The 27449-nt window shown below is 41.2% G+C and overlaps 1 protein-coding gene across 1 annotated transcript in view; it reads left to right on the forward strand.

Moving 5' to 3' along the window:
• hdac8 (histone deacetylase 8) overlaps positions 1-27449 on the forward strand; it is a 44569-nt gene that overhangs the window by 9131 nt on the left and 7989 nt on the right. The window contains exons 6-10 of the mRNA XM_030075547.1: positions 887-964; positions 1106-1214; positions 2731-2903; positions 5383-5477; positions 23166-23271. Coding sequence (XP_029931407.1) covers positions 887-964; positions 1106-1214; positions 2731-2903; positions 5383-5477; positions 23166-23271 — 561 coding nt within the window. The remainder of the gene's footprint in view (positions 1-886; positions 965-1105; positions 1215-2730; positions 2904-5382; positions 5478-23165; positions 23272-27449) is intronic.

Here is a 27449-nt window from a genome sequence, read left to right on the forward strand (position 1 = left end):
TCTTTTCCATTAATAATGCGCCCACTGTGTATAATTTCAAAGACTTAATCAGAATCAGAAATACTTTATTGATCCCCGAGGTGAAACTGGGTCAGTTGCAGTTGCTTAAATTCTCAAGCAAAGAATGACATTGTACAAAAAAAAAAAAAAAGAAATACAAAATAGAATAATGCACCTTGCAAACATGTTGGTTGTGTCCAAATATTCGGACAGTAAGCTTGTAGGCATATGAACAGGGCAGCAGCATAAAAGCAAAAATGAGGATTAGTTATCTGGATATTTATTCTTGATAACTTGAGGAACAAAATTATTTGATCATTTGGCCTCTTCCATCAGCCGCCAGATACTGAAAGTGAGGGGAATGATTCATTACCATTATTCTGCAGAGGAACTATGACAATCATACTCAGTCACACAGGATTATGACAGTCATTTTGATATGTTCAGGTGTTTAAAAATGAAAAAGATGAAAAAGTCATAAAAAAAAACTTCTAAAATGCAATTATTTAGCAAACAAATCCCTATTTGGCAGTAATGCAAAACCATTTGTGACTGTTTGTAGTTTCAGAATTTGCCGTGTTTATTAGTTCTGTGATGTTTGTGACTGTGGAATAATTAAAATAATTGTACAAAAACAGAATTTTCATTAGTGAGTTTAGAATTAAGTTGTTTTTGCCTGCTGTGTCTATTGATTGCTTGTATGTTAAGTTCTAGGTTGCATTGAAGAAGGTATTAAGAATTGTAAATTTGGCTCTCAGGAATGTGGAGATCATCCACGTCGCACTCACTTCCACATGCCGTGTTTTTCACTGTTGATGTAGAGACTGAAACACGTTGCGTTTGCCCGTCCATGTTGATGTTTTTCCTTTCCTTTTCCTCTCCTCAGGTGTGGAAGACGCCTTCAGCTTCACATCCAAAGTCATGACCGTCTCCCTGCACAAGTTCTCGCCTGGATTCTTCCCGGGTCAGTCTGTGGAGGTGTTTAGGATGCCAACGATATTTTGATTTGATTTAATGTATCATGAGTTGATCTGAACGTGTGTGTGTGTGTGTGTGTGTGTGTGTGTGTGTGTGTGTGTGTGTGTGTGTGTGTGTGTGTGTGTAGGTACCGGGGACCTGTGTGACACGGGACTGGGTAAGGGCCGCTGGTATGCTGTCAACGTTCCACTGGAGGACGGCATCAAGGACGACAGATATTACCAGGTCTTCAGAAGGTACACACACACACACACACACACACACACAGTATTTGGAAGTCTATGAATGCAAGTTCCACCATGTTTCCCACAGACACACAAACGAAAACAGTGAGCATGAAGGTCAACATTTCTGATCTTGCAAAACTCTGAACCTAATACTTTTATAGTGACATGCTTCACTTCACCTGTGTACAAAATGCCTGTTGTAGCCACTTTGCTCACATACACTACATTTACATGCACATGGGAATCCAGTTGGTTCACTGTAGCATCTGGATAGAGAGATCCACTGAAATCCTGGCACTCTGAACGGTGTTTGAACTGAACTGAAGGCCCACGCCACTTCTACCCATTTGATTTCTATGGTACACAATATGCAAGGAGTCATCAGGTTCAGGTTCAGGTTACTTTATTCATACCCGTAGGTAGATTTGTCCTGCAGTGAGTTGTCCAAACACACATACACATCCAAACATAGCATCAAACAAATAACCAGAAACCATGGTAATAAAGTGCTACATAGATCAAGGCTCCACCAATAAACACTTGAATTTCCTAAAACACAAAATGACGAAGGGAAAATTGGTTTAAAACAAGAATACAAAAAGTTTAAAAACCCGGATACTAAAATACAATCAGATAACAAAGATTAAAAATACATAAATAAATAAATAAATAAATAATGAATAAATAAGGCCTGTGCACGGCATCTAGTTATAGCTTGTTCAGCTCTATGATGGCAGCAGGAACAAAACTGTTCCTATAACGTTCCGTCTTACATTTAGGGACCAAATACCTCCGTCTGGAGGGGAGAAGCTGAAATTCACAATTTAAGGGGTGAAAGTCATCATTTAGAATGACTCTCATGGGTAACTTAGTACGTTCAGTCCCATTCACACTGAAAAAATGTGGAAAAAAAAAAACTGCTCTGTGAAACTGAACAGCACATTTGTTTTATTAAAATTATTGCAAGTCCATTAAAATTACTTAAATCATGGTGTTTTTTTCCAAATGTATTCAAATTATGCTCAGCTTTGTTCGGAGAGGTTGTGACTGACGGCTCACGGGGCAAAAATGTGTCCAGTTTGCATGTAAGAAACACGTTTCTTACATGCAAACTGGACACCAAGGCGGTGCTTCCCCTGCTGACGCCGTGACATCAGTCGACCGTTGACAGCTGTTGCCATGGCAACTTGAAACACCCGGAAATACTCTGATTTGCCATGAACTGAAAGCCCACGTTCTTCTCATTCAGTTTCCATAAACACAACAAAGAAACTTATCTGTTTATTGGTTTATTTGATAGCAAACGATACGTTGTACACAGACAAACTGAACACAGCTGTCCGGTGCGAGTATCACAGCGTTTGTTGCGGAGGCTAATTTGCAACACCCATTGCGAATTAGCCTCCGCAGGGTTTTTGTGAGAATAAGAGATTAAAATTCAATAAAACACACACGCTTTAGGAGTGGTTGAGCACGTCCTCCGGTTCCTCGGGCGGTTCCTCACCTGCGCCTCGTTGTTTCGCAGCGTGATGCAGGAGGTGCGGGCGCTGTTCAACCCCGAGGCCGTGGTGATGCAGCTGGGCGCCGACACCATGGCGGGCGACCCCATGTGCTCCTTCAACATGACTCCAGTGGGCGTGAGCCAGTGTCTGCACTACGTACTGCAGTGGCAGCTACCTACACTGCTGCTGGGGGGAGGTAGGGGCGTGTGTGTGTGAGTGTGTGTGTGTGTGTTTTAGTTTTTATTTGTTTAGTTTGGGAACATGTGCTTGTGGAGTGCATTAAAATACTCCTAATGAAAGGAAGACGCCATGTGCTTTGAGTGTGTGTGTTTGCTTTGAATCTCAATCATTCACTGACTTGTGCAGTTACACACACACACACACACACACACCCTGCTCTGTTCCAGACCCCTTTGCCAGATGATAGCTACTAATTATACGACACAATGAAGCCATTTTATTCAACTACAATCCCACCTCTCTTCCCCTCGCTCTCTCTCTCTCTGTCTATCTCTCTCCACCGCTGTCCCACATTCTTCTTCTCCTTCGTCGTCTTTGTTCTCTTGATTTTACTCAACTTACGTCCATCCTCTTCTCCTTTCCTGTTCTTTCTCTTTTTGTGTCGTTTTTTTCCCCCACTCTTTTTTTGACTTGGTTTCCTCCGTTTTGCCGTGACATTAAAGACGAGCATTAGTCAAAGTTTCTGTCTCTCTGACACTTTGCATCTTCCGGTCTCTTTTTCCAGCTCTTCTTCTCTTTATTCTGTTCTTTGTCTGCTCACAATTTTTCTTTTTTTCGATTGCTTTGCTCTTGTTTAATCATTAAAGTAAAAGGTCATTGGAAAAAAAAAACAGATTTCCACACATTTTAAAGGAACACTTCACCTCAAAACTTTGTATATTACTCCACCCAAAAAGTTTTTAATCTGATTCCTCACGGAGAACGAAGGCTCCTAAAACCGAAGCTCTTTCTTTTAGAATGGAGTTGATCAGAGAATTTGGCAAACGGCAGCCAAAAGGAAAGTCTTCGTGCGGCATAATTCAAGTCTTGGTTCTGTATTTGCATGTTCAGTATGTCTCAAACCGATGTACGTTCTCTAAAAAAAATCGCAGAATCACCCACTTCTGGAAAAGCAGGCAAGGTGAGAGCGCACGCCTCAGGTACGCTTCAGTCTGAGGTGTCGATCAATCAAAGTCACTGATCAGCTTTGTTCTTTATTAGTCATGGGATTCAAATTTATTTTTATTTTATTATTTTATTTTTTTATGTTTAATTTTCTTTTGCTTTTAATTTAATATTCAATTTATATTATTTACATTATGTGCAGCATAATGTACGCAGTCTCTTAAAAAATATATATATATTGATTTATGTCGCTATAAAATGACATGAACTTGCTGTCATTTCCTGATGAAGGCTTTTAATTGGAACTGAGGTGTGTTGTCAGAAAGCAATTTTTTTTTTTTTTTTTTTTTTTTTTTATTCATACTTAGCCATGTAATAATAAAGTCTTTTCAAATATTTTTTTCAACCCAACAGTGAGCCTTGGACGTTCTCTGTGTTTGCCACTCATCCTGTGTCAAGATGTTTATTTAAAAAGGAGACAAATCTAAATACGTCTTAACTTATTTGTCTCAAATTCCGGATCAGCTTTGGGTGGGGATGCATTGCAAAACATCCAGTTTTCGGGTGAAGTGTTTTTGTAAGAGATTAAGAAATACTTTGTGTGTGACGTGTGTCTTCACTCAGACAGTGTCTCAGCCGATTTCCAGGGCAGTAACTCTGACATCACTGATCTGAACGGGGCGGAAAAACACCCAGACGGACACAGTGGGAAACAACGCACATGTGCATGAATAACCAACCGTGTGTTTGGTTCATGTGCAGAGTTGCTTTGTAAATCCTGCTGATTTGAGCCCAGAATCACAAGATTGTTTTCTTCTGAATCGGCCCAAGTCACGGCGACGTCTCTTCAAAGTCCAGATGCCGAGGAGAAGATTGTGATTCTGGGCTCAAATCACCAGGATTCCCTTCTGACTGAATCCCGTAGCAGAAGATAGACTCGTTTTTTATCATAAATTTGTGACTTCATAATCTGAAAATTTGTGAGTTTTTTTTTTTTTTTCCTCATGAATTTGTTAGGCTTTTCCCCATAAATTTACGACTTCAGTCTCAGAATTTCTAAATGTTTTTTCCGCATAATTACCTAATTTTAATTTTAATTTTAAATTTATGACTTCAATCTCAGAATTTCTAAATGTTTTTTCCGCATAATTACCTAATTTTAATTTTAATTTTAAATTTACGACTTCAATCTCAGAATTTCTAAATGTTTTTTCCGCATAATTACCGAATTTTTGAGTAAATTGAGTAAAATTCTGTGGTTTTTTTTTCTCTAAATATTACTCCCTCCCCTGGCTCTGTTTTTTTTTTTTTTTTTCCTGCCAGCGGTGGCCCTAATACGCCGTCACAGGTTCAGTGTAAACACAGAGAGTGGAGCGGAGAAGAGAAACATCCCCCACCGTCATGTCAATCTTGTTCATTGACCTTGCTTAAAGGCACTTCAGCAGGCTTGGATTCGCCACTTCAAGCGATTGAACTCTCTCTCTCTCTCTCTCTCTCTCTCTCTCTCTCTCTCTCTCTCTCTCTCTCTCTCTCTCTCTCTCTCTCATCAGGAGGTTATAACCTGGCTAATACGGCTCGTTGTTGGACGTACCTGACAGCCGCCGTGCTCAGAAAGACTCTTTCCTCTGAGATACCCGACCACGAGGTACGACAGCACACACACACACACACACACACACGCACACGCACACACACACACATATACACACACATTTCCATATTCCCACCCGAACACAAGTGCACTCATTCATTGTGCTGTTACACAAAATTACACGCACGCACACAGTGGAAAACACAAACACGCTCCCTGTGTTCGCTCTGTGCTGAGTCACTCCGCCTAATCAAAGATGGCCGCCCCGTCCTCAATAAAGGGGTTTGTCTGCAGGTGACTCAGAGGGACCGTGTGTGTGTGTGTGTGTGTGTGTGTGTGTGTGTGTGTGTGTGTGAGACAGAGTTAGTGTTGACAATTCCTCTCTGTCTTCCTCATCTGACACAGAAGGGCTTTTCTCTGTGTTTGGCAGTGAGGCTACTTTTTATGTATGAGCGATACTAGAGGGAGATATAGCCGACTGTTTTAAACAGCGGATATAAAAACTCTCATGGACTTACTTTTAGTTAAACCATCGTGTGCATCAGTATTAGAAAAAAGGAAAACATGCATTATCATATAATGCCCTCTTGACAACAGGCGAGTTAATTAATTTAGGGAGCAATGTGCTCTGAAAATCAAAGTTTTCTGCCCATAATGTTTCATAGTGGTCAGAAGTTTGTTGTGTTTTTTTTTTTTTTTTTTTTTTTTAATTTTTAAGTTATTTTTTTTTCGCAATTTACCTGTGCGGGGGGAAATTAGCTTTTTTTTACTAAATCTGGTACAAAGCATTGTTATCTGTGAGCCAGACTAAGACTAAGACGATATGTTGGACACCATTCTCACCTCTGTATGTCCAGTGGTTCCGTTCCTATGGTTAGCATTTCATGTTAGCTTAGCATAAAGACTTGAAGTCTATGGGAGTCATTAGCCTAGCTCTGTCAAAGTGAAAAAATAAACCTTAAAGCAGCTCTGAAGTTGTCTTATTTACACAGTATGTCATGTGGCATTTTGCCCAAAAGAAATAAATAATACAGGGTGACCCAAAAAAACGGGAATCTTTGAAGTGCGTATTGGCAGACATGAGCAAGTGGCAGCACAATTTTTAAAAAATGAATATTCCATCATTGTTTCTTAAATGGAATGTTTTAAGGTTTCAATTACTATGAATAAAATATTTTTCTTCCATCACTCTTGGTTTTATTGGATTGTTAAAAAGTTCCCGTTTTTTTGGGTCACCCTGTAGATCAAACAACCCTGCCTTTCATTTGGCTAACATTCAACACGAGCAACAGCATTGTAGACATCGCCAATTTTTGCCAACATGGATTACATCCGGCACATATCTACACAAACATGTCTCAGCTAGCTCGGTTTGGTTGTTAGCGTTACGCCAAAGTGAAATGCTGGAAAATAATCACGGTAGTTTTGAAGGAATCTGGATGTTAAAAACGGGGCAGCAGGTGCAGGCTTCACGTAACTCAGCTAGATTATGTAGCAGTTTGTTGTTTAAGGCAGAAGCCATGGTGTAAACTAAAATATCACATTATTATTATTTTAACCAGTTATTAGTAAATTAATACATGTTTTTGTTTGTTTATTTATTTGTGTGTGTTGGGTGGGGGGGCTTGTTTTGGCCCAGGTCTATACAGTAAATAATGTTTGTGAAAGTAAAGACGTATGACCACTGACCCTCATTTTCTCATTATGTTAATCAAATAACACCAAATCAGTAGACCTATCCTCCCTCTCTCTCTCTCTCTATCTCTCCCTCTCTCTCTCTCTCTCTCTCTCTCTCTCTCTATCAAACACACACAAAGAGTCTCTTTCTCTGGCAACTGATTTTGGGATCTTGTCTTCGTCCAACATAATGAATAGTTGTGAGTGCCTGTGTGTGTGTGTGTGTGTGTGTGTGTGTGTGTGTGTGTGCGCGGACCACGATGAAGGTTCCTCTTGTTTCCCCTCAGTCGGCCTCCAGCGGCCCTAAATAGCCTTTGACCTCATTAAGAAGCACTCATTGAAAACAAAGCAACGACCAGTGCAGGCAGCTGCCACAGATGATGAAGACGGCGCGTACACACACACACACACACACATGCAACAACAACCTGTTTTCTTCACTGAGCACATGTGGCCCTGAAATGAAAAATCTAGCAGCGTTAATCTGCTAAAAACATCAGAAATAACCATCCAGACATCTTTTCCAGGTAATGTAAATTTATTTTAAAGAGAGCATGCAGAACATGGTATCTGCAGTTCTGTGTGTGTGTGTGTGTGTGTGTGTGTGTGTGTGTCCCTTGGTCACTGCCCGCTGTGCTCGATAAGAGGGGCATTTATCCATGATGACCAAGCAAAGCCAAAGTTCCAGCGACACGGGGAACAAAAACTACCTTTGTGCCCTTGTGTGTGTGTGTGTGTGTGTGTGTGTATATGTGTGTCCGTGTCCATGTCCACCCACCCTTCAGCACTGCTGCGGACAAAATTACATGAATACACACACACACACACACACACACACACACACACTGCACGCTCAGTCTATTTCTGATCCATGTTGAAAGGTTTGTGGTGATATGACCAATTGCCATTAAATTGGATAAGATAATTCTTTATTATTTGTGAAATTGCATTAAAATGAAGGGAAATGGGCTCAGATAGAGCGAATATAAACGGTAACTCATTCTCGCCACGCAGATGGATTTCATACGTGTCTTTTTTTAGCAGCTAAACGGCAGATTTCCATCAGACTATCGACGACAAAACTGTCAACGCATCATCGAGGGCTTGAAACAGATTTACTTTGTTTGGTTTGCTAGTCCACATTAATCCAAACAAATGTTCAGCGGTTTTATTTTTTTATACGTGTAATCCCTTGAAAGTTTGTTTATTTGACTAAAATCAACTCAATCTTGTTCTTATTATCCAAGAGGTTGAAAGTTCATTTTTTATGGAGTGCGCCGACTTTAAATATAGCCGTCTAAAAGCTACAAACATCAGTCAGAAGCGGTCGGTCACATCAACAATAGTGCTGTAATATTCACTGATTACCAGACAAAATATTACACTACAGATAACCCAAACAATAGCCCCGCTAATATCAGCGCCATTATAGTCCAATATCTTAGAAAAACACGAGTAGAAGTGCCTTTTGTGGTTCGAGTCGGAGTCGAGCCGCCGGGTCGAAAGTCGTTAACCCTCCCCGCCGGCTTGTATTGTCTGTTAGCGTTTAGCTGATCCCTATTGACCCCCCATTGTGTGATAGCGGCGGGGCTAATCTGCGTGTGAATCAGAGGGTAACAATATGGGGTCGCCTAAGAATAGCCACAGAGGTCAGAGGTCGGTTAAAGTCTGATCAGGCAGGTACAGATGATTGTGTTTATTACCTGCCTCGGCCTCTTTACCCCACAGAACACGACTCTGTTTACGAAGAAACATGCACGGGGACATCGATTAGTGTTTGTTTCATCTGTTGTCCAGCCGCTGCCACTTTGACCTTTTTTAAGTTCTTGGCTGCTGCACGGCGACTCTGGCAATCAAGGTTTTTCCACTGTTGCATTGTCACACATGGTGATTAATAGTTTGGTGTGTGTGTGTGTGTGTGACTTCATGACCTCAGTCCTTTTCAAAACAAGTCCCAGTGATGTCTAGGGGTGTGCCATACCATATTGTTCATGATAATACGGGTATGATTTTGAATATGATACAAAACAAGATTCATATCGTGACTTAATGACGTTATTCTGACTTGTTGACATAATGACATCATACTGTTACACACAGCAACAAGCATTGCAGAAAGCAAGAGTCCCTGTGCGTTCAAGCTGAAAAATTAATCTTGTGAATGATGCAAACTTTGTGTTTTCTCATCATTCGTAACACAGAAATTTGCGTCACCCGGTGCAAATTCACGTCTGTCCATGTCCTTGCATTGACTTTACCTGATCTGTCTGCATTTTACCGCAGGGCCATATTATCCACCCCCTAGTGATGTTTGATTATCTCCCCTAACAACAGCTACAGTCTCATTCAGAGTGAATCTCACCTGTGAGTAGCTGCTCCCCTTCCAGTGATTTCAAGCACGCCTCGCAGGTAAATTATTGCTTTACCTGGAAAAATGGGAGCAACATCTGCTTACAGACAGGTGGAACAGCCAGTCCAGGCCCGGATTAACCTGCTGCACTGTGATTGGTGATAATCATGCATCACTGTCTGAGATGAAACGTTTGAGAGGGAGTTTTGAAAATGACTGGAGGGGTAAGACTGTCAGGTAAATGCCTAAAATGGTAACGATGCAGCCCGGTTAAAAATGCAAATGAGATTCAACTTGGTCTGAACCCGATTGGTCCTGACAGGTCCACGTTGATTCTGTGTTTTAAAAGTCAGCTATTAGGCGTGACATTATTCATCAAAATTAGAAAATATTGAACTTGAGGTATGTATTTGCGGTGATTTGCTTGATTTGATTCAGTGTTCAGAGCTCAGTGAAATGCAAAACCGCAGTTTTTGGTTTTGGTTTAAATTTGTTGCAGCCCTAAAGACACAGTGATGCTATGCTGGTGCTTGTTTTTTTTAACCAGTGGCACCTAAAGTCAATCCACAGACAACCAAATTTAACACGAGCCACTCAGCAGTTATATCAACTTAATTTTCTCTATGGCCAACAATAAAAAGTGTCCCTGTGTAGCAAGACTGCACAGATTCTGATCTCAGGTTTTGATCTTGATTTTCAGCCTCGGTGATGAGTAGAACAGATTCATTTTGACTGCCCTTTAAGCATCTCATCACCAATCTTGATTTGTTTCCTCTGCAGCCTGCACTCTCATTTTTAGTAGCAGAAACTCAAGCCAGGAAATGTGATTGTACACAATTAGCCATGCAGGCCTAATGTATAATACAGAAGCGTTTGGTAAAGGAGCTAGCTGTCCATCAGGCCTTCTTCAATAATTCAACCCTGAGTGTCCTGAACCCTCCTCCTCCTCCTCCTCCTCCTCCTCTCTCGTTGTGTTTTTGGTTGTTTCCCAGCAGCTCAGTTCCTCCCAGCGGTGCTGTTCCGATCAAAAACAAACCAGAGGTCCAACTTCCTGCGGCTGCCCCGCGGCCTCGCATACCATGTACTCACAGTGAGGCTGGTCCGAGGCCAGCTCACGTCCTTTGTCACATACCTTCCCCCTCTCTCTCTCTTTGTTTCTCTCCTCCTCTCCCTCTCTCTCTCAAACCTCATGTATATTTGCCATTTTAGGCCTTTAGCTGTCTCTGTTTTATCCAGAGCGATTTATTGCAAGTGCAACAGCGTGAGCCCCAATTCCCAGCTCACCAGTATTACAAGCAAACAACAAGTAACTTAAGAATTGGGGTTATAGCTCCCCAGCCGCACGGAGGCTTTCAGGTGGCGTAACCCGCTCTCTGGCGGCCATATTGAAGCCCTTTAGCTCTGGAGCAGCAGTGGCTGTGAGTAGCTGGCTGCCCTTACATGTACAAGACATTGCCTTGTTATTTTCCTTCCTTTTTTTATGGCCTGGGAACGGATCATTTCATCACAGACACATCTGGCTGATCCAAAGATGAACTAAAGAATCTGCTCAGCCAGCCATCACTGTCTTGTTGTTAGCATAGCTGGTTAGCACACGAGCTAACGTGTCTTGCCGAAGTTAATTTAATGGGTTTAATTAGGGCTGCAGCAAATGATTATTTTCATTGTTGGTTAATTTATCAGTCATTTAATCCATTAATAATTTTGTATATCAAATATTTCAAATTATGTCAAATACTTACCACCAGTAGCCAGAGTCTAAATGTATGCCTTCAAACTGCTTAATTAGTCTAACCAGCAGCCCCCATAAACCCCAATAAAGGTCATTTTATAATTCTAAACATCTTCAATAAAAATGATTTGGACACTTTACAATAAGAGTACAACAATTAACGTTAGTTAATGCCGTAATAAACATTAAGTAACAGTTAACTAACCGTTAACTAATGTGTCTAAGAATCATGTACTAATGCTGTTCATGCTAAGGTATTAATTTATATGTTATTTAAGGGTTATTGTAGATATTATTAACATTAGTAAATGCCATAATAATCATTAACTAACAGTTAATTAACCATTACGGCATTAACTAAGGTTAACTAACGTTAATTGTTGTACTCTTATTGAAAAGTGTTACCGATGATTTAATAATCACAGATCACTGAAAAGCAAGCAAACCGTAGCATTGATGAAGCTACAGCTGGCCAATTTTAGCTTGATTGACTGAGACCGTTAATCAAATATCTGTATTATAATTGAATAACTGAATAACTTTTTGCCAAGCAACTAATTTGAATAATTATCACCAATTTAAGTGCTGCATTAGTGCTATCAGTTGCTTGGCTAGAGCTATTTAGCTGACTAGCTAGCTAAATACCAAGACCAAAGACTGAATAGTTTCCTGTGTCACAATAAAAACTAATTTACTTTATCAGAACACGACTGAATTGATTTACATTCAAAGCACAACTGACTTTTTCAGGTATCTTTCATTTTCTAGCCTAATTTTATTTATATTTAGTCATTATTTGCATACTGCCAGTTCACCCTTTTGACACCAGTCAGTCAGGATATCAGTGCATCCCAGATCATAATAAATTTGCATAGCAGTTTTTGTTTTTTTCCAGTCCCATTAATCATCTCACGGCCCCTGAGACCCAGCGGAGCGACAAAGTGACGGCCGCGGCCAAAATCGTCCTGCCTTTGTCTTGTGGCCGGTGCTAACTTTCCACCCTCTGTGCTGAAATCAACAGAAGTAAATACAAATGTGTGTCTGTCGCCGAGCCTCACAGGAAGGGAAGACGCCTCTCTGCTCCCAGATTGGCAGCCGGGAAGCGTCCCGCCCCTCTACTTCCTACTTCCCCCTTTCCTGTCTGCGGCCACTTCCTGTCCTGCCGCTGGTTGTCGTCAGGGATGTGTCGCTCCCAGAGGCTCAATCACCGGAAACATGGCCGGGGAAGAGCTTGTGCATATATGTGTGTGTGTGTGTGTGTGTCCATGTCTAGGCCTGGGGGAATTCCTCTGTTAATTCCCAGTGTGTACAAACGCGTGTCACAGAAACTTGTTTGATTAATACATCATTCCTCCTCCAAACAGCTTCCATGTGTTTCTGAGGGAGTTTTTCCAGCTTAAGCTCACTGTTAAAAAGAGACTTTGTGTGGTTATCATGGCAGGGAATGTGGTGAAATAGTGAATGTACCATCCACTGTGGTCAATGACCAAAAAAAAAAAAAAAGTTGATTTCCTGCCCTGTTCCCCCTGAGGGAATTGTGTCTCTGTCACAGTTGTATGTGTGAGTGTGTGTGTTTTTTAATGTGTGTTTGTGTCGGGCTGGATCCCTTAAAGATATGATCACAGTTCACTTGAGTCCTTTGTTGTTATCTTGATTTTTAGCTTCCCCTTAGGTGAGATGTTTTTATAAGCCCCTTGACCCTTCTTTATCATGCTTGAATCATTTGTTTGGATTTTTTTTTTTTTATTTTATTCCCACTTATCTCCTCTGTAATATTTCCAGTGGTGGAAAAAAGTCCTTAAATACTTCAAGTGAAAGAAACAATCCCCATAATGGAAAAATCCATTAAAAGGAATAGCCCTATAGAGGCACTATCATTCATGTAGTTCAGTGTGAAAAGCAAAAGGAGCCATTATGAAGAATAATTCCCTTCAGAGTGTTAAATTATTGATGCATTAACCTGTGAGAAGTATTTTAATGTTAATGGTCCACATCCTGTTGGCTGGTTTACACTCTAACAATGCAGCACATCTGAGGCTTTGCATGGAAAAGCTTCTTCTATTTTCAAAGTAGCCAGCCGTCAGATAAAATGTAGTGCGGTAGAAAAAGGACAAGATATCCCCGTGGAATTAGCACGCAATCTATTATGAGAACCACGCGGCCTCGGCCGTTAAATTATGTGCTCGTTCCATGCATTCATCAGTTGAGGCTAAACGCTCCTTAAATCGTCCCCCGTGCAGTTTTGATTATTGCAGCTTTAAGCACTTCTACATGTTCCACTTCATAAACAAGCTGTCACAGCAGCGCCTCCACAGCCAAGCGTGTTGTTTTAAAACACAAACTAAGAGCGTAAGCCAATGCATAATATCATAACTCAACAGATTTAGATTTTTATATTGCATACTTCCATTGCCAGCGGACTCTTTGTACAACATGCAGAGAGATTTTTTTTTTTTTTTTACTCTTTTCCCCACACTCTCTTCAAAATTTGCACCCACAAAAATGAAACCAGGAATGAAAAATAACAGTAACAGCGTTCTAGCTCGAGAACTTAAACTAAAATGTGCTAGTTCAGGTTTTCTTTTAAAACTTTTTCATGCCTCAGACCCCCAGGTTGACTTTCATTGAGCGGCAGACGCCAATTCAAAGTGATTTCACCCTTTGGACCCTGATGTGAAAAGATATTTGTGTTTGTGTTAAAGTATCAAATAGTTTACAGGTGGGTAAGATTAAAATAGTGTTAAAACAATCCCTCATACATTAATTTTGTATTGTTGTATTCCTAATTTTTCTGCCTTTACCTGCCTTCTTTGAAACCCACTGCTGCTCAGTTACAAGTTACCACAAAAGTAATCTGAGTACTGTGTCACAAAGTAATGTGTTTGTTCCAGCTCTGGTTGCAACCCTTTTGTGGAAAACTATGTACCGGTGCTAATTCAGGATTTAATCTCAGAAGAAGCTTGTTTCCTCACTCTCCCTTTCACCTTCCGTGCCATTTCAGAAAAGAAAAACAGAAGAAGTGAAGGGCACAGCTCTAAAAACAAAAAAAGGGATATTGAGAGACGAATGTAATGGAGATGGAGCGATAAGGAGGGAGGGAGTCCAGACTGAGGGAGAGGAGCGTACGTGCGCTATGTGACTGTGATCCGAGCATCGGGACGTTTTTCTTTCCCTGTTGAAAACATTTATTAGATAGCAGCCAGTGTCCATTTGTTTTCCGAGACGTTTTTCCCCTCCTCTCTGGCTCTCTGCATCCTTCATAGCTGGAGTTTTACGCATCGCTCAGATCCTGCAGATGGCTGTAAAAACAAACAGGCTCAGCAGCACACGCACGCACGGCTGTACACAGATGGGCGCGTGCACGGAAACACACACTCATACCCGCATTCTCTCTTTTTGTCGTGTACACACACATTCTGCCTTTATAGCACAAGCTCAGACTCTTGTATGAGGCTGCATACACACACATACACATTTTTCTATATTTATCTGTACACAAGTCTGGATGGAGATAGGGAGACAAACACCAGCACTCATGTGACAACCATCAGTACCACTAGCTGCAGTAGCACTAATAATATACCACTAACAATAAACTTTATTTGTATAGAACCTTTCAAAATATAGTTACAAAGAGTTTCTCAACAGCCAAATAAAAAATCAGAACAATATAATAAAAGCATTTTTAAAACAGTGTAAAAACTGATATAGCAGCAGTACATTTCATACTATTAGTATTACGAATGCCATTATTATTGCATTACCACTTAACAGTAAGACATCCCTTATAATGTATGGGATTCAAAGGGTTAAAGGGTTATGTATGATTTATAATTCATTTTTTATTCATCAGAATCAGAAATTTGTAAAGTCAGAAAAATTAAGTCACAAGTTACATTCCAAAAAAAAAAAAAAAAAAATTGGAAAATTATCTGATAATTAGCAAACAGTTCATTTAAAAAAATAAATAAATAAATAAAATACCAGAAAAATATTACAAAAAGTACAGGAATTGACAAGAAATTTGTCTGAAATTTAAAAAAAAAAAAAAAAAAAAAAGACTTGGAAAATTATCTGATAATTAGCAAACAGTTCATTTAAAAACAAAATAAATAAATAAAATACCAGAAAAATATTACAAAAAAATACAGGAATTGACAAGAAATTTTTCTGAAATTTAAAAAAAAAAAAAAAAAAAAAAAAAAGGACAACAGGACAATGGCTGTAAAAATTTAAAAACAGGAAAGACAATGACCATAAACAGCAACAGAAATAACAAAATTACAAAAATGTGAATGTGAATTTAGTTCAGATGGAAAAATAAGAGCTCTGTTATCCACAGGCGACTGGGATTCAAAGGGTTAAAGGGAAACCTTGGGACTGCAGTTTCCTCTGCACAAATCTGGACTTTGACAATCTATGCCATAGCACTTGAAACACATACATGGATGCAAACATATGCACAGATGGAGGTCTACACACACACTCACACTCACACACACACACACTGCTCCAAGGCCAGTGTTTCTCATAGGAGGGCAGCAGCGGTGAGTGATGTTCAGAAGTTAAGGATCATGGTAAATGAACGGACCTGCCACCATTTATCTCTCCATGTTTCCACTGGAGAGGCCAGAGCCAGTCGGCGGGTATTTTTCTGCCTCGTGACCTTGTCCGGCTGACGCAGTTAGACGCTGCTTCACTCCATCACTCTCTCTCTCTCTCTCTCTCTTTTCTTTTTCTTTCCTCCGTCTGTCTGTCTCTTTCACTGAACAACAGAGCGTCTCAGCCCTCTCTTCTCACTCTCTCTTCTTCCCCTGCACCTCTTTTTTCTTCCTTGGGTTTCCTGGAAAGTCATTTTGAAAAGTTTATTCCAGACAGAGAAACTCAGTAAGTTCCTGGAACAAGTCATGGAATATCATGGAGCCTTGATTTTTAAAGTGGTACTGTATTAGTACCATTACTACAGCTATCGTTACCATATCTGCTACTCCTAATACTACTACTTGTACTACTTTTTGCGCTACTGTCACCATAACTACCAATAACAATAATAAGAATTTAAATAGTAATAATAACAATCTTTATCCTGGAGCTCATTTCATAACAGAAGTTACAAAATGCCTAACCAACAGGCAGAGCATATACTTAAGAGTAATACTACTATTACTCCCATCACTAGTACTACAAGTACACTACATAATACTGGTACTACTAATACTGGTACTTTTATTACTACGAGTATAATGCTGTTATTATTACTACTACTACTACTTCTACTACTGCTGTTATTGCCACTGTTATCATTAGTACACATATTACTATTGGTACTACCAACACTACTACTGCTTTTACTGCAGGTAAATGTGTTACTATTACTACAACTACTTCTACTGCTTCTCCTATTACGTGCTCCTATTCTGATACTGCTATGACTACCATGTATTATACTATTATACTAGGTATGTATCATGTACTAGGATTATTACTGGTGCTATTCCTATAGAGACTGGTTATAATAATAACAGAAATGATAATAATGACAGTCTCTATTACATAACAATTTACAAAATGCTTAAGGAACAGGCGGCACATGTAAGAAATACCATCACTACTGTGCGTTTCCTGGAAAGTCATGGAGTTTTGAAAAGTCTGTTCCAGACAGGGAGGCTCAGTCGGTTCTTGGGAAGTCATTTGAACATGATTGAATTTGGTCAACCTGGATTAAAAAAAACAACAACAACAACAAAACATTAAGTTCTTATTCACCAGATGTAATATTTATTTTCCGTTGCATTCACTTCTCCTGCAGAGCAAAACAGAAACTTTAACGAGGCCTCTGAGTCTGAATTGGGGTTCAAAACATGAGTCAGTAGGCAAAAATGTATCTTTAGTGAGTTTATTTAGATAATTTAACATTTTATTCATGGAAAGTCATGGAAAAGTCGGTGAATTTCACAACGGACACACAGTGGGAATGTTCTCCTCTGTGTCTCCCTCTGTGCCTTTTTCTTCTCTTGCTCAAACTGCGGGTGCCCAGAGTCCCAAATTATCATAGGAGTATCATAGGAATATTACAGGGATACCATAGGGGACAGCATGCCCGAGCCAGAATACCACAGACGCACTACAAGCCCCAAGAGGAAAATTATTAATCATAAAAATATTATGGAGATGTTACTATGGCTCTCTCTCTCTCTCTCTCTCTCTCTCTCTCTCTCTCTCTCTCTCTCTCTCTCTCTTTTTCTTTTTCTCTCTTTCCTCCTCATCGTCATCCAAGCCAAACAAGTAGACAGCAGGAGACTGTGTGTGTGTGTGTGTGTGTGTGTGTGTGTGTGTGTGTGTGTGTGTGTGTGTGTGTGTGTGTGTGTGTGTGTGTGTGTGTGTGTGTGTGTGTTGCCGGACAGCAGGAGACGGAGCACTGGGTTCATGGGAACACACTGTGGGTGTGTGTGAGAGGGAGAATGCGAGCTTGTGTGTCTCGTAAACGTAGACGAGGTTGATTTTGTGTGTGTGTGTGTGTGTGTGTGTGTGTGTGTGTGTGTGTGTGTGTGTTTGAGATTGCCTATCCTCTTGTGTGTGTTAAGCAACCATCTCATGTTGGGACCGGAGGTAAGACACACAGACTCATCAGGGCTAATTGGAAACAGACAAACACACACACACACACACACACACACACAAATAAATACAAGCATCTCTGTATACATGTAGCTCATGTAGTTAACACACAAACAAAACCATACATGTATGCACACACGGACATACATGTATATACAGTGTAAATGTCTGTCACACACACTCACACACACACACACACACACACAGAGCTATTACACAAAGACAGACGAGTCTTTGTCTCTCAAGTAAACAAAACTTTACGCTCTCCTGCTGCATTTTGGCTCCACGCCGTGGGTGTGTGTGTGTATCAACCTGCGTGTGTGTTTCTGTGTTTCTGTTTGTGTGTGTGTGTGTGTGTGTGTGTGTTCATCTTCGCCATGCCAACGGATCCTCTGAAGTGCTCTCTTATGACATGGCATCATCTCATCTGATTTCGTTCCAAAACAACATACCCATCTTTTGGAAAACATGAGGCTCGTTCTGAAAAAACAACAACAATGGCGTCAGCATTTAAATCATTACGGGATGTTTACTGAGGCACTTCACCGACCTAAGACTTGAAAAATGAAGTACTATACTATACTATACTATATATTGAAGTAATATGCTGAGGGCACCTGTTCTTATGGATACTTAAAATATCTGAGACAGGGTGACAATACACCGTTCAATCATTTGGAATGATTTACAGTTTTTAAAATGTTTATATTATTGAAAAAAAAATAGTACTTGTTCAACAAAACCGTATTAAACTGGTCAAAAATACAGCCAAAATATATCCACATTGATAATATTAAAAACTATTACTGTTTTAAATGGGTGTTTAATGTCACTTTTAATGTATGAGCTCATCCTGAAGTAATCACGCTAATGTGCTAATTCGGGCCTGGAGAAACCACTCCCATTGTATTAAGTGCAGCTGAAAACAATTGTGCTGTTTATTAGAAGTACAAAAGACTTTCTTACAGCTCCGAATGAAATGAAAAAAGGGTGTTCCGACTGCAGGGGGAAAAAAAAACAACTTGTGAATGGGAAGCAAACTGGGTACAAATCTAATAAAGCAGCCCACACACGAAACAAGGTAAACATATGCTAAAACAATTTGGTTTGTCTTATTTCTTGTTTTTTTTTTCCCCCTAGTAGTCCCAGAGCATAAAAAAGAGTATTACCTTCAAACTGTGGACACACCTGTTCATAAGCATAACATAGCAGAGCCCACACATGACAAAGATCTTTTATTAAAGAGAACAGCGTTTCAATACGATGTGGATCTTCGTCAGGTCACACACCTGTTTATATTTGCATTTCCATCCACAGTATCTGGAACTTTTTAGTCACAGGGACTACCTGTCGAGAAGCTAGAAGGTTCCTTCAGCCTGCTGGACTCTGCGTTTCCACCGCGGTCTAAACACCAACAAAAGGCCCGTTTCCACCCCAGGAACTTCGGGGTAATTTTACGGGGCCGGAGCCGTTGTTGTGTGTCTCCACCACCGGAACCACCCCCGAAAGACAGAGTTCAGGAACCTTTACAGGGTCTAAACATGTCCTTGCCTCGGGGTAGGGACTCTGAACGGCCCCGAAAAACTCCTGGGTGGGGCTTGGGGTTTACTAGGCGCTGATTGGATTTACTCAAGGCGGGATGTGACGTCAACAGAAAGCGACAAAATAGCCGGCATTAGCTAACGTCCCTAGCAACACGACCAACACTACCAAGCTAACGCTAACAACACGCTTTTTTAACAACAAGCATTTTGACGCCCGGTCAAATGCACAACGATGACGTCACATCCAGAGCCGGTAACTTTAGAGGAACCTTCCTCTCAGTGGAGACGCGGCAGTCGTGAGGGCCGAGTGAGAGGACGTTCCTGTAGTAGTTCCTGCCCCCCAAATACTACCAGGAACTTATTCGGTGGATTCGGGCCTAAAGACTAGGTAAAAGAGCCTTGACATATGAGGGTAAACAGGTAAAACCACCAGTCTCTGCAGCTTGTAGTTCAGTGTGGCGGCCTGTTTCATCTAAGAAACACAATAAAAAAAAAATCAGATTTTGTCTCACTGCGACGACACTAACACAATATCATTTTGGACGACCAGTTTAGCCAACCCTTTACAAACTCCGTGATTCCACACCATCCGCACTGTTGCTGTCAGCATGTAGCTAAGGTAACAATAGCATGACATCAGTAAGCAATAAACAGAAATACAAACCGGTCCCTGTGGTGGAAACGCAGGCAGTTCCTCAAAAAGGTTCCTAGTCTCCTGGGGAAAGCTCCTGCGGTGGGAACGCGGCTCGTGAGCCCGTGTGATTGGTTGATCGGTGTTGCGTTTCATGTCAGCTGGCAGTCGTTACCATGAAGATCCACGGTCAGAAATATCACTGTGCCAATAGCGTTTCACCGGTGATACGATACAAAAAGCCTTTCCGCTTCCACAAATATTTACAAAGCTGCCATCCAGTATCACTCACAATACAATGTGATGTAAACAGTCCTCTTAACTCACAAAAGTCATGATTATCACCAAAAGTCGCTCTGTGCCTCTTCAGGACAGGGAGACTCGGTAAGTTCTTGGGACAAGTCGTGGAATATCATGGCATTCTGTCAGCCTTGATTAAAAATAAATAAATAAAAATAAAAATCTGTTACTAGTTATTCACAAAATGTAAAATTTATTTTCCATTGTGCTCATGTGACTTTCACTTCCCCTGTAGAACAAAACCGAGGATTAATAAGAACCCTGAGTCTTGAAGCTTGCTTTTCCTTGGGTCATAGAAATTAAACATTTTATTCATAGAAAGTCATGGAAAAGTCAGTGACTTTCACATCTGGGAATGTTTTCCTCCGTGTCTCTTTCTGTGCCTTTTTTCCTCCAGACATCCCCATAGTACTAAATCATGATCATAATAGTATAATAGAAATATTAAACATGTTAAGTATAAAAGTTGCTCTCCATTGACGAAAGTTGCCAGGAAATCCCATTGGTGGAAAGTTTGAAATCCACCTATTTATGACCATATGATACCAAAAACACTGTTTTTAACACACAGGGGAAAGGAGTTCAAAATTTTACTTTCAGATATCACTATAAAAATTCACAATGTTGATTACACACACAAGACAAGGAAAAAAGTCAATTACAAGTTCTTTGAATTATTCTGTTTTCACATGCATATCACACATCTGATTTGATATGCGCTAATAAGGAATATGAGGAATAAATGCCAGAACAGATTTTAACAGTGAATTAAAAGGTTACTATATAACAGTGAATTTAAAAGGTGTTGTAAAAAGTGTTTTTTGGTAATATATGGTCATATACAGGTGATTTTCAAAACTTTCCACCAATGGGATTTCTTGGGACTTTTGTCCCCCTCACTCAGGACAAACTGAGGATACAAAATCAGTTGAGTTTTTTTCTCTTGCAATTTGTCCTCGGTTTTTTTCATAAAATGACTGGACTAATGTAGTGAATTGCTGATGAAATCATGTGGCAACAGCGGTGATCATGAAACAGATAAACTCAAGGAAAGCCTGACAAAGGTTATAAAAAAAAAGGGCCTTATTCCTAAATATTGAAATGTCCTCGTGCTACTTCACAAAATGTGGCTAACAAGGAACAGATTTCTCCAGAAACGTGTCAGTCAGTTGTTGTTTGGAGAGATGAGGCCTGTTCCGTGTGTGAGTTGGCTGAGAAATTGCAGAGAAGGTGTGTACCGCTGTCCTGAGACGAGAAACTGGATCAAACAGGGCGCAAAGAGAAGTAGAAGTCCTGCGAGGCGTTTGCACTGTGTGTCTTCTCTTTCTGTTGGTCCATATCTAATATATTTTGTTTTGTTCTTAGGTAATCCGCCGGCATGTGCGTCTGAGCCACCTTGACTTATTCTCTGTGTCTCTGCCACGGCCTCGCAGCCTCGAGGCTTTCACAACGGTCGCTGACTGGCGGACTGACGCACTTTGTGGTCAGATCTGGTCTCTGTGTTTGTTTTGCTTTCATGGCATTGAGTCACGGCCTGACGATTCTCTGGAAATTAAAAAAGAGAAAAATGAACAAGATTTGCACATGTTTTGGTTGTAACTTCTGGTTGAACCCTGTTTCTTTGGGTTTCCACCTGTTTTTAGGGCTCAGTGCCTCACAGCATACCAGCAGTCCTTCAATATTTGGTGAAAAGATCTCAAACATTCTTTTTTCTTTTTCTTTCTTTTTTTTTTTTTGGCACTTTTGGTCCTTTCTCACTGAAGTCTGACGGTGTTTGCGGTTCCCTCTCTGTCTCCTGCATTACATTTCCTCCTTAAACATGAACCAGACTTGGCCTCTTTTGCGTTGCGTTGTGTTTTAAGCATTAAGAACACATGCTTTGTCCATGAAATAGACGCACTCAGTTGAATCCAGGTGAAACCTAAGATCTCTTTTCTCTTTATTTCACCTGTTAAATCCACTTGGAGCAGGGCAGATATGTGGCGAAGAAGCTTTAGAGGGGATTTTACGAGAGAAATTCACCTGAAAACCCTGTATTTTGCATTTCCGAGTCCAGATTGTTGCAGATTATTGGCCAAATCTAGATGGTATGACAATATGTTGAGATATTGCCAGCAGCTACAATGGAGTTTGATAGGAAACTGACAGGTTTTGGTGTCAGTTCAATCAAAGAGCGAGGCCTTCTGTATAGCGCCGCCATTTTGCACCGACGTTCGACAATCATAGAATCCGTCTGCCTTCATTTAAAGTCCGAGCTCAAGCTTCACTTTGCAAAAAAAACCAAACTCAACCAGCTCAGAATCACAAATTTGGAAAATCAGGAATCATTTCAAAGCTCTGGTTCCTGCGATTCCAATTTAAATGGGGTCAGAGCACACGAAAACGGCGGAAAACAAATCGCCTTTTGTTGCTCACGATGAAAACTGAGCCGGTGTGAGACTGTTTTGTTTCGCTTCTGGAGGAAAATTCGTGCAGCTTTCCCGAGTCGACGACGCGAACAAAGTGTTGTCGCGCGTCAGAAATTTGCAAGGAAATGACTGAGTCCCAAGTTCAATTGGACGCAGCGTTTCTCCCTGTAAGATCCGTCTTCAGAGGGAGCACACCAGGTCATTTTCATATGGAGGCGGTTGGCTTTTTCGGAAAAGACAAAACAGTGAAATGCGATCGCAGTGTGCGACGACGTGAACCGTGAAAGTGTTTAGTATTTTAAGTTTTTATCACCTGTTTGACGTATCGGGTTCTCAGTGCGAATGGATTTTAAATTTGCAGGAGAGCAGCTGCTTTTCTGATTGAAACAAGACAAGCGAGGAAGTTAAAGTGTGTCAAGAAGTGGTAATCATCATTGAGTGATTTGTGTGTGTGTGTGTGTGTGTGTGTGTGTGTGTGTCAGTTCTTCACAGAATACGGGCCAGACTACTCACTGGAGATCAGCCCAAGCTGCCGGCCAGACCGCAACGACAGCAAACACCTGGACCAGGTCATCAGCACCATCAAAGGTTGGTGTGTGCGTGTGCATGTGCGTGTGTGTGTGTGTGTGTGTATGTGTGTGTGTATGTGTGTGTGTGAGAGAGAGAGAGAAAGTGTGAGTAAGTGAAAGAGACAGAAAGAAAGGAGGAGTGTGTGAATGTGTAATGTGTCTGTGGTCAGCTGGATGGGACTCTGTGGCTGCACAGGTGTGTGTGTGTGTGTGTGTGTGTGTGTGTGTGTGCGCGCACTGCGCTGAACCTTCGCTCACCTACAGCCCTTTCGTCTCTGTGTGGGTCTTTTCATGTGCGGTTTCATGTGTCTGTTTCTCTTTCTATATGTCTCTGTGTGGGATGAAAGTATGACTTGTTCCTTTCTCTTTCTCTTTTTTTTGTCCCAGTGTCTCTTACATCCCTTTGTGTGTGTGTGTGTGTGTGTGTGTGTGTGTGTGAGAGAGAGAGAGAGAGAGAGAGAGAGAGAGTGAAAGTGAGAGAGGGAGAAAGACTATTGCATTGACCCCTCACTTCCCCATAACCCCTCACTCTCAGTCTGGATCTTTTTTTTTTTCTTCTTTATTTTGCATCTCTGTCTGTTTCTATACATTTCTTTATGCATTTGTGTGTGTGTGTCTGTGAGTTTGTGTGTGTGTGTGTGTGTGTGTGTGTGTGTGGTTATCCCTGACGAGGGCCTTTGGTCTCGGTGCTGACAGCCCACAGCACCCAGGAGAAATCCACCATCAGGGTGAAACTCAGGCAAAGAGTTGAGCTGCAGGAGAAGCCGTCGGTCGGGAGACAAAACTGACCCGGCGGCAGAACCGAGGTCCCGCTCGCGTCCAAATGTTGAGGCTCGACACCCGGAGCCGCTCGTGTCCTGTGTCCGCACACACACAGCCGTTATTTAGCGGCCTGTTACACAGTCTGCGCAAATGCAGAGGGCTTTTCCTCAGCAGCAGTGTTTTGCGTTCAAAACCAGTTGAGTCAGAACAGGTCAGTGGCTTGCACTCTAAAAAAAAGGGGGAACTGAAAGTGAAGCTGTAAGGAATTCCCTTTTTTGAGTAGAAACTCATTCTGCTTGTAGAAAAATGTTGGGCCAAAAAGTTTAACACAATGCAGATGAATGTCTGTTGCAGTGTTACGCGTTTCTGGTAGGGCCACAAAATGAAAACAAAACTAGGGCCGTCCTGGATAACGTTTTTTTTTTTTTTTTTCAACGCTTCGGCTAACTGTAATGTAACTGTAACCATGGCAACATCCGGCCGTCCTGGTGCACGTGGTGCCCGTGAGCACCGTCCTGTCCCGGAGGGTTGTCGCTTCAGATTCGAGTTTGTTGGGCTATGGCTAAATATACACGGGACAGTTGTTCAATCTAGGGGCCGATGTCCTGTCCTGGGGCTCACAGCTAGAGTCCTTTTTTAAATCCCTCCCTCTCCAACACAACGTTTGCCTTCGTTCTCCCCCATTTGAGCAAAAATATGTGTCACTTCAGGCCGGGCCTTCTATTTTCTTGTTATTTTCACAATCAGAATCACTTCATTGATCTCAGAGGGGAAATTGGATCAGTATCAGTCGCTCAAAATTCTCGAGAGAAAAATATATATAAGCATAAGTGAAATTCTTCTTCTCCTTCTCCTCCTCCTCCTTCTTCTTTTGTATTTCTGGTGAGGCGTTCAGGGAGTGTTGTGCAGTTTTATCATGTCATGTCTTGTTCCCGTCCACACACACACACACACACACACACACACACACACACACACACACAGCCTCATCTGCATAGGAGCTAATAATTCATTATAGCCTATTAAGCATGAAGAAGTTTGCAGAGCGTGAACTTGACCGGAATGAGCAATAAAATGAGATGCAACATCCGGATTTAACTTAAATGTGAAGGGGGACCAACGTGGAGTTCATTTTCAATACATTTTGGGGAGGAAAAGGAAAAATCTGATTTTCATCATTCAGTATCTCTGAAATATCTAGATCCAGTCGGTTAACCACAGACTAACAGGAAATCCTCCTTCCCGGCATCAATGAAATAATACGTTTGTGTGTGTGTGTGTGTATACGCGCATAGCCGATTGAGTGAAAGGCGCTAAAAACACTGTGGTTTATGGCGAGAGAGGAAAAAGAGGAATGAGATACGGGCCAAGATCGGGTCACGTCACAGAGATTTACGTTTATTTGTTTGTAACAAAGTGTCGCTGAATTATTCATTTCTCTCCGTTCAGTGTTTGATTCGGGCACCTTTGAGGAGCTGCGAGGTTTTTGCTGGATTTTGTTCCCTCCAAGCCGCAAAAGTCAAAACCAGCTAAGGCTTCAGAAATCAAAGATCACAGGACAAACAGATTCCTTCTTTATTTTCTCCAATACTTTAACCCTCATGCAGGAACTGTTGACTGAGAGGGTTTGTTTGGGCCGTGCCCTTGTCCAACAGCCACTGACAGTCAAGCGCCTTGCCTAAGGGACCCTCAGCAGTAGTGGTTTAAGGGGGGGAAGCATTCCTCATTCAGTTTCCCTGATTTTTAGATTTTTTCTCCTTCAACCCAGTCCAGCCCATTTCTCAAACTCGACCTGAAATCCTCCCCTCGTTTCTTCTTAAAAAACAATTTACAACTGAAAGTGATTTTTTTTTTTTAATGCCAATTTGATTTTGCGCACAAGAAAACACTAATGGAAATCTTGCAGACGCCCAGACTTCAAATAAAAGTTTGTGCACTTGGCGAATTGAAGCCTTGAGCAAAAATACGCCACTCGTATCACGTTTTTTCTCAGAATATATACAGAATAAGGCACTCGTCTGAGCGATGGGTAGTTTTAAACATCTCCAGTTACTCTTTAGAAAACACCTGAATACGGTTTGGCGCAAATTATACAATGAAGTATTTCGTTTTCATATGTTAAGGCTGTATTATTCTGAACATAGACTGATGCCTCCTCTTGATTAGAGCCGTCCTACAGATCAGGCTTTTATTTTTCGTGTCGATAGTGTAGCATCGAAACAGATTGCAATGCTCCTTCTCTCTCGGCTGCACGAAACCATTTGAAATTAATGAAATTTCACTCGGGGAAATACTGGAACCCTTGAAAACGGGGGGAAAAAAATGGACTGGTGATGGATGCGGCTCATTGCAGATTCCAGATACATTCATTCTAATTCATGTGGGTAGAACAAATCAACAGAAAAGAAGAGTTATACGAGCGATGAGTGCGTTTTGGAAAATTTTGGTCGGTGGTGATAAAGTTTGCTTCCTCTGCCAGACGCTTTGGAGAGAGAGGGAGTTTGGCTGCTGCAACGCCGAGAGTTTCTGTTGAATTTATGAATCCACCTGCCACTCTGACCAATGTGAAAGTCGCTTTCCAGCCGTGGTTATAGAGACATTAGAATAACATAAATTTAAATTAGTAAGCGAATATGTCTGCCTTCTTATTTCTTGAATTGAGGAGAAAAAATGTGTGCCAAAAAGTGCAAAAACTAAAGGGGCAGGGCAAGAAAACGTGTCAGTCGACAAACCATCGTTAGGATTACACAAATTTAAACCCAACAGGTCCAGCCGCCAAACTAAAACCTATCTAAAAGAGTCGAGGAGGGGGAAAACATCACAGGCTGGGGTTATCCAAATGGAATTAAGCGCTGCTCTTACAAACCAGGGTCAAATCAAACGCAGCTCCAGGGGAACGGGAGTTTATTCCCCTGAAATTCGATGGGTCTGTTGGCTCGCCTTAAATCATCACAACCAGAAGGGGCAGAGAGCGTCGGCGGCTCCAGTCATGAGGCTTTTATTAGGGGCGGAGGAGGGGACGGGTGGCTGAACGGGTGGATGGAGGGAATGAAAGGGACGAGAAATGAAATGCAGACCGGCCCAGGGAAGAGAGGGATGCAGGGAAGACGTGTGGTCGGCTGCTGCGTCCCATGTGCCTCCGAGCCGCCTCTCCTCTCCCGGCCTCGTCTCAGTCTGAGCTGACATTCATCCAGGAATTTAAAAAAAACAACAACAAAAAAACAAAAACAGCTGTGTTAAATGCTAGCTGTCTGCCTCCTTCATTTATTTATTTATTTAGTCATTTATTTATACTTCAGTAGTTCATATATATATATATTTTTTTATTTTATTTTATTTTTTGTTTTATTTTATTTTTTACCTATTTATTTTTTCAATAATATATTATATGATACATTTTTTTGAGTTGGCTTTAGTTAGAACGCCTTGGCAGTA

Source organism: Myripristis murdjan, chromosome 18 (genome assembly GCF_902150065.1).
Source record: "Myripristis murdjan chromosome 18, fMyrMur1.1, whole genome shotgun sequence".
In the NCBI taxonomy this organism is placed as follows: Eukaryota; Metazoa; Chordata; class Actinopteri; order Holocentriformes; family Holocentridae; genus Myripristis; species Myripristis murdjan.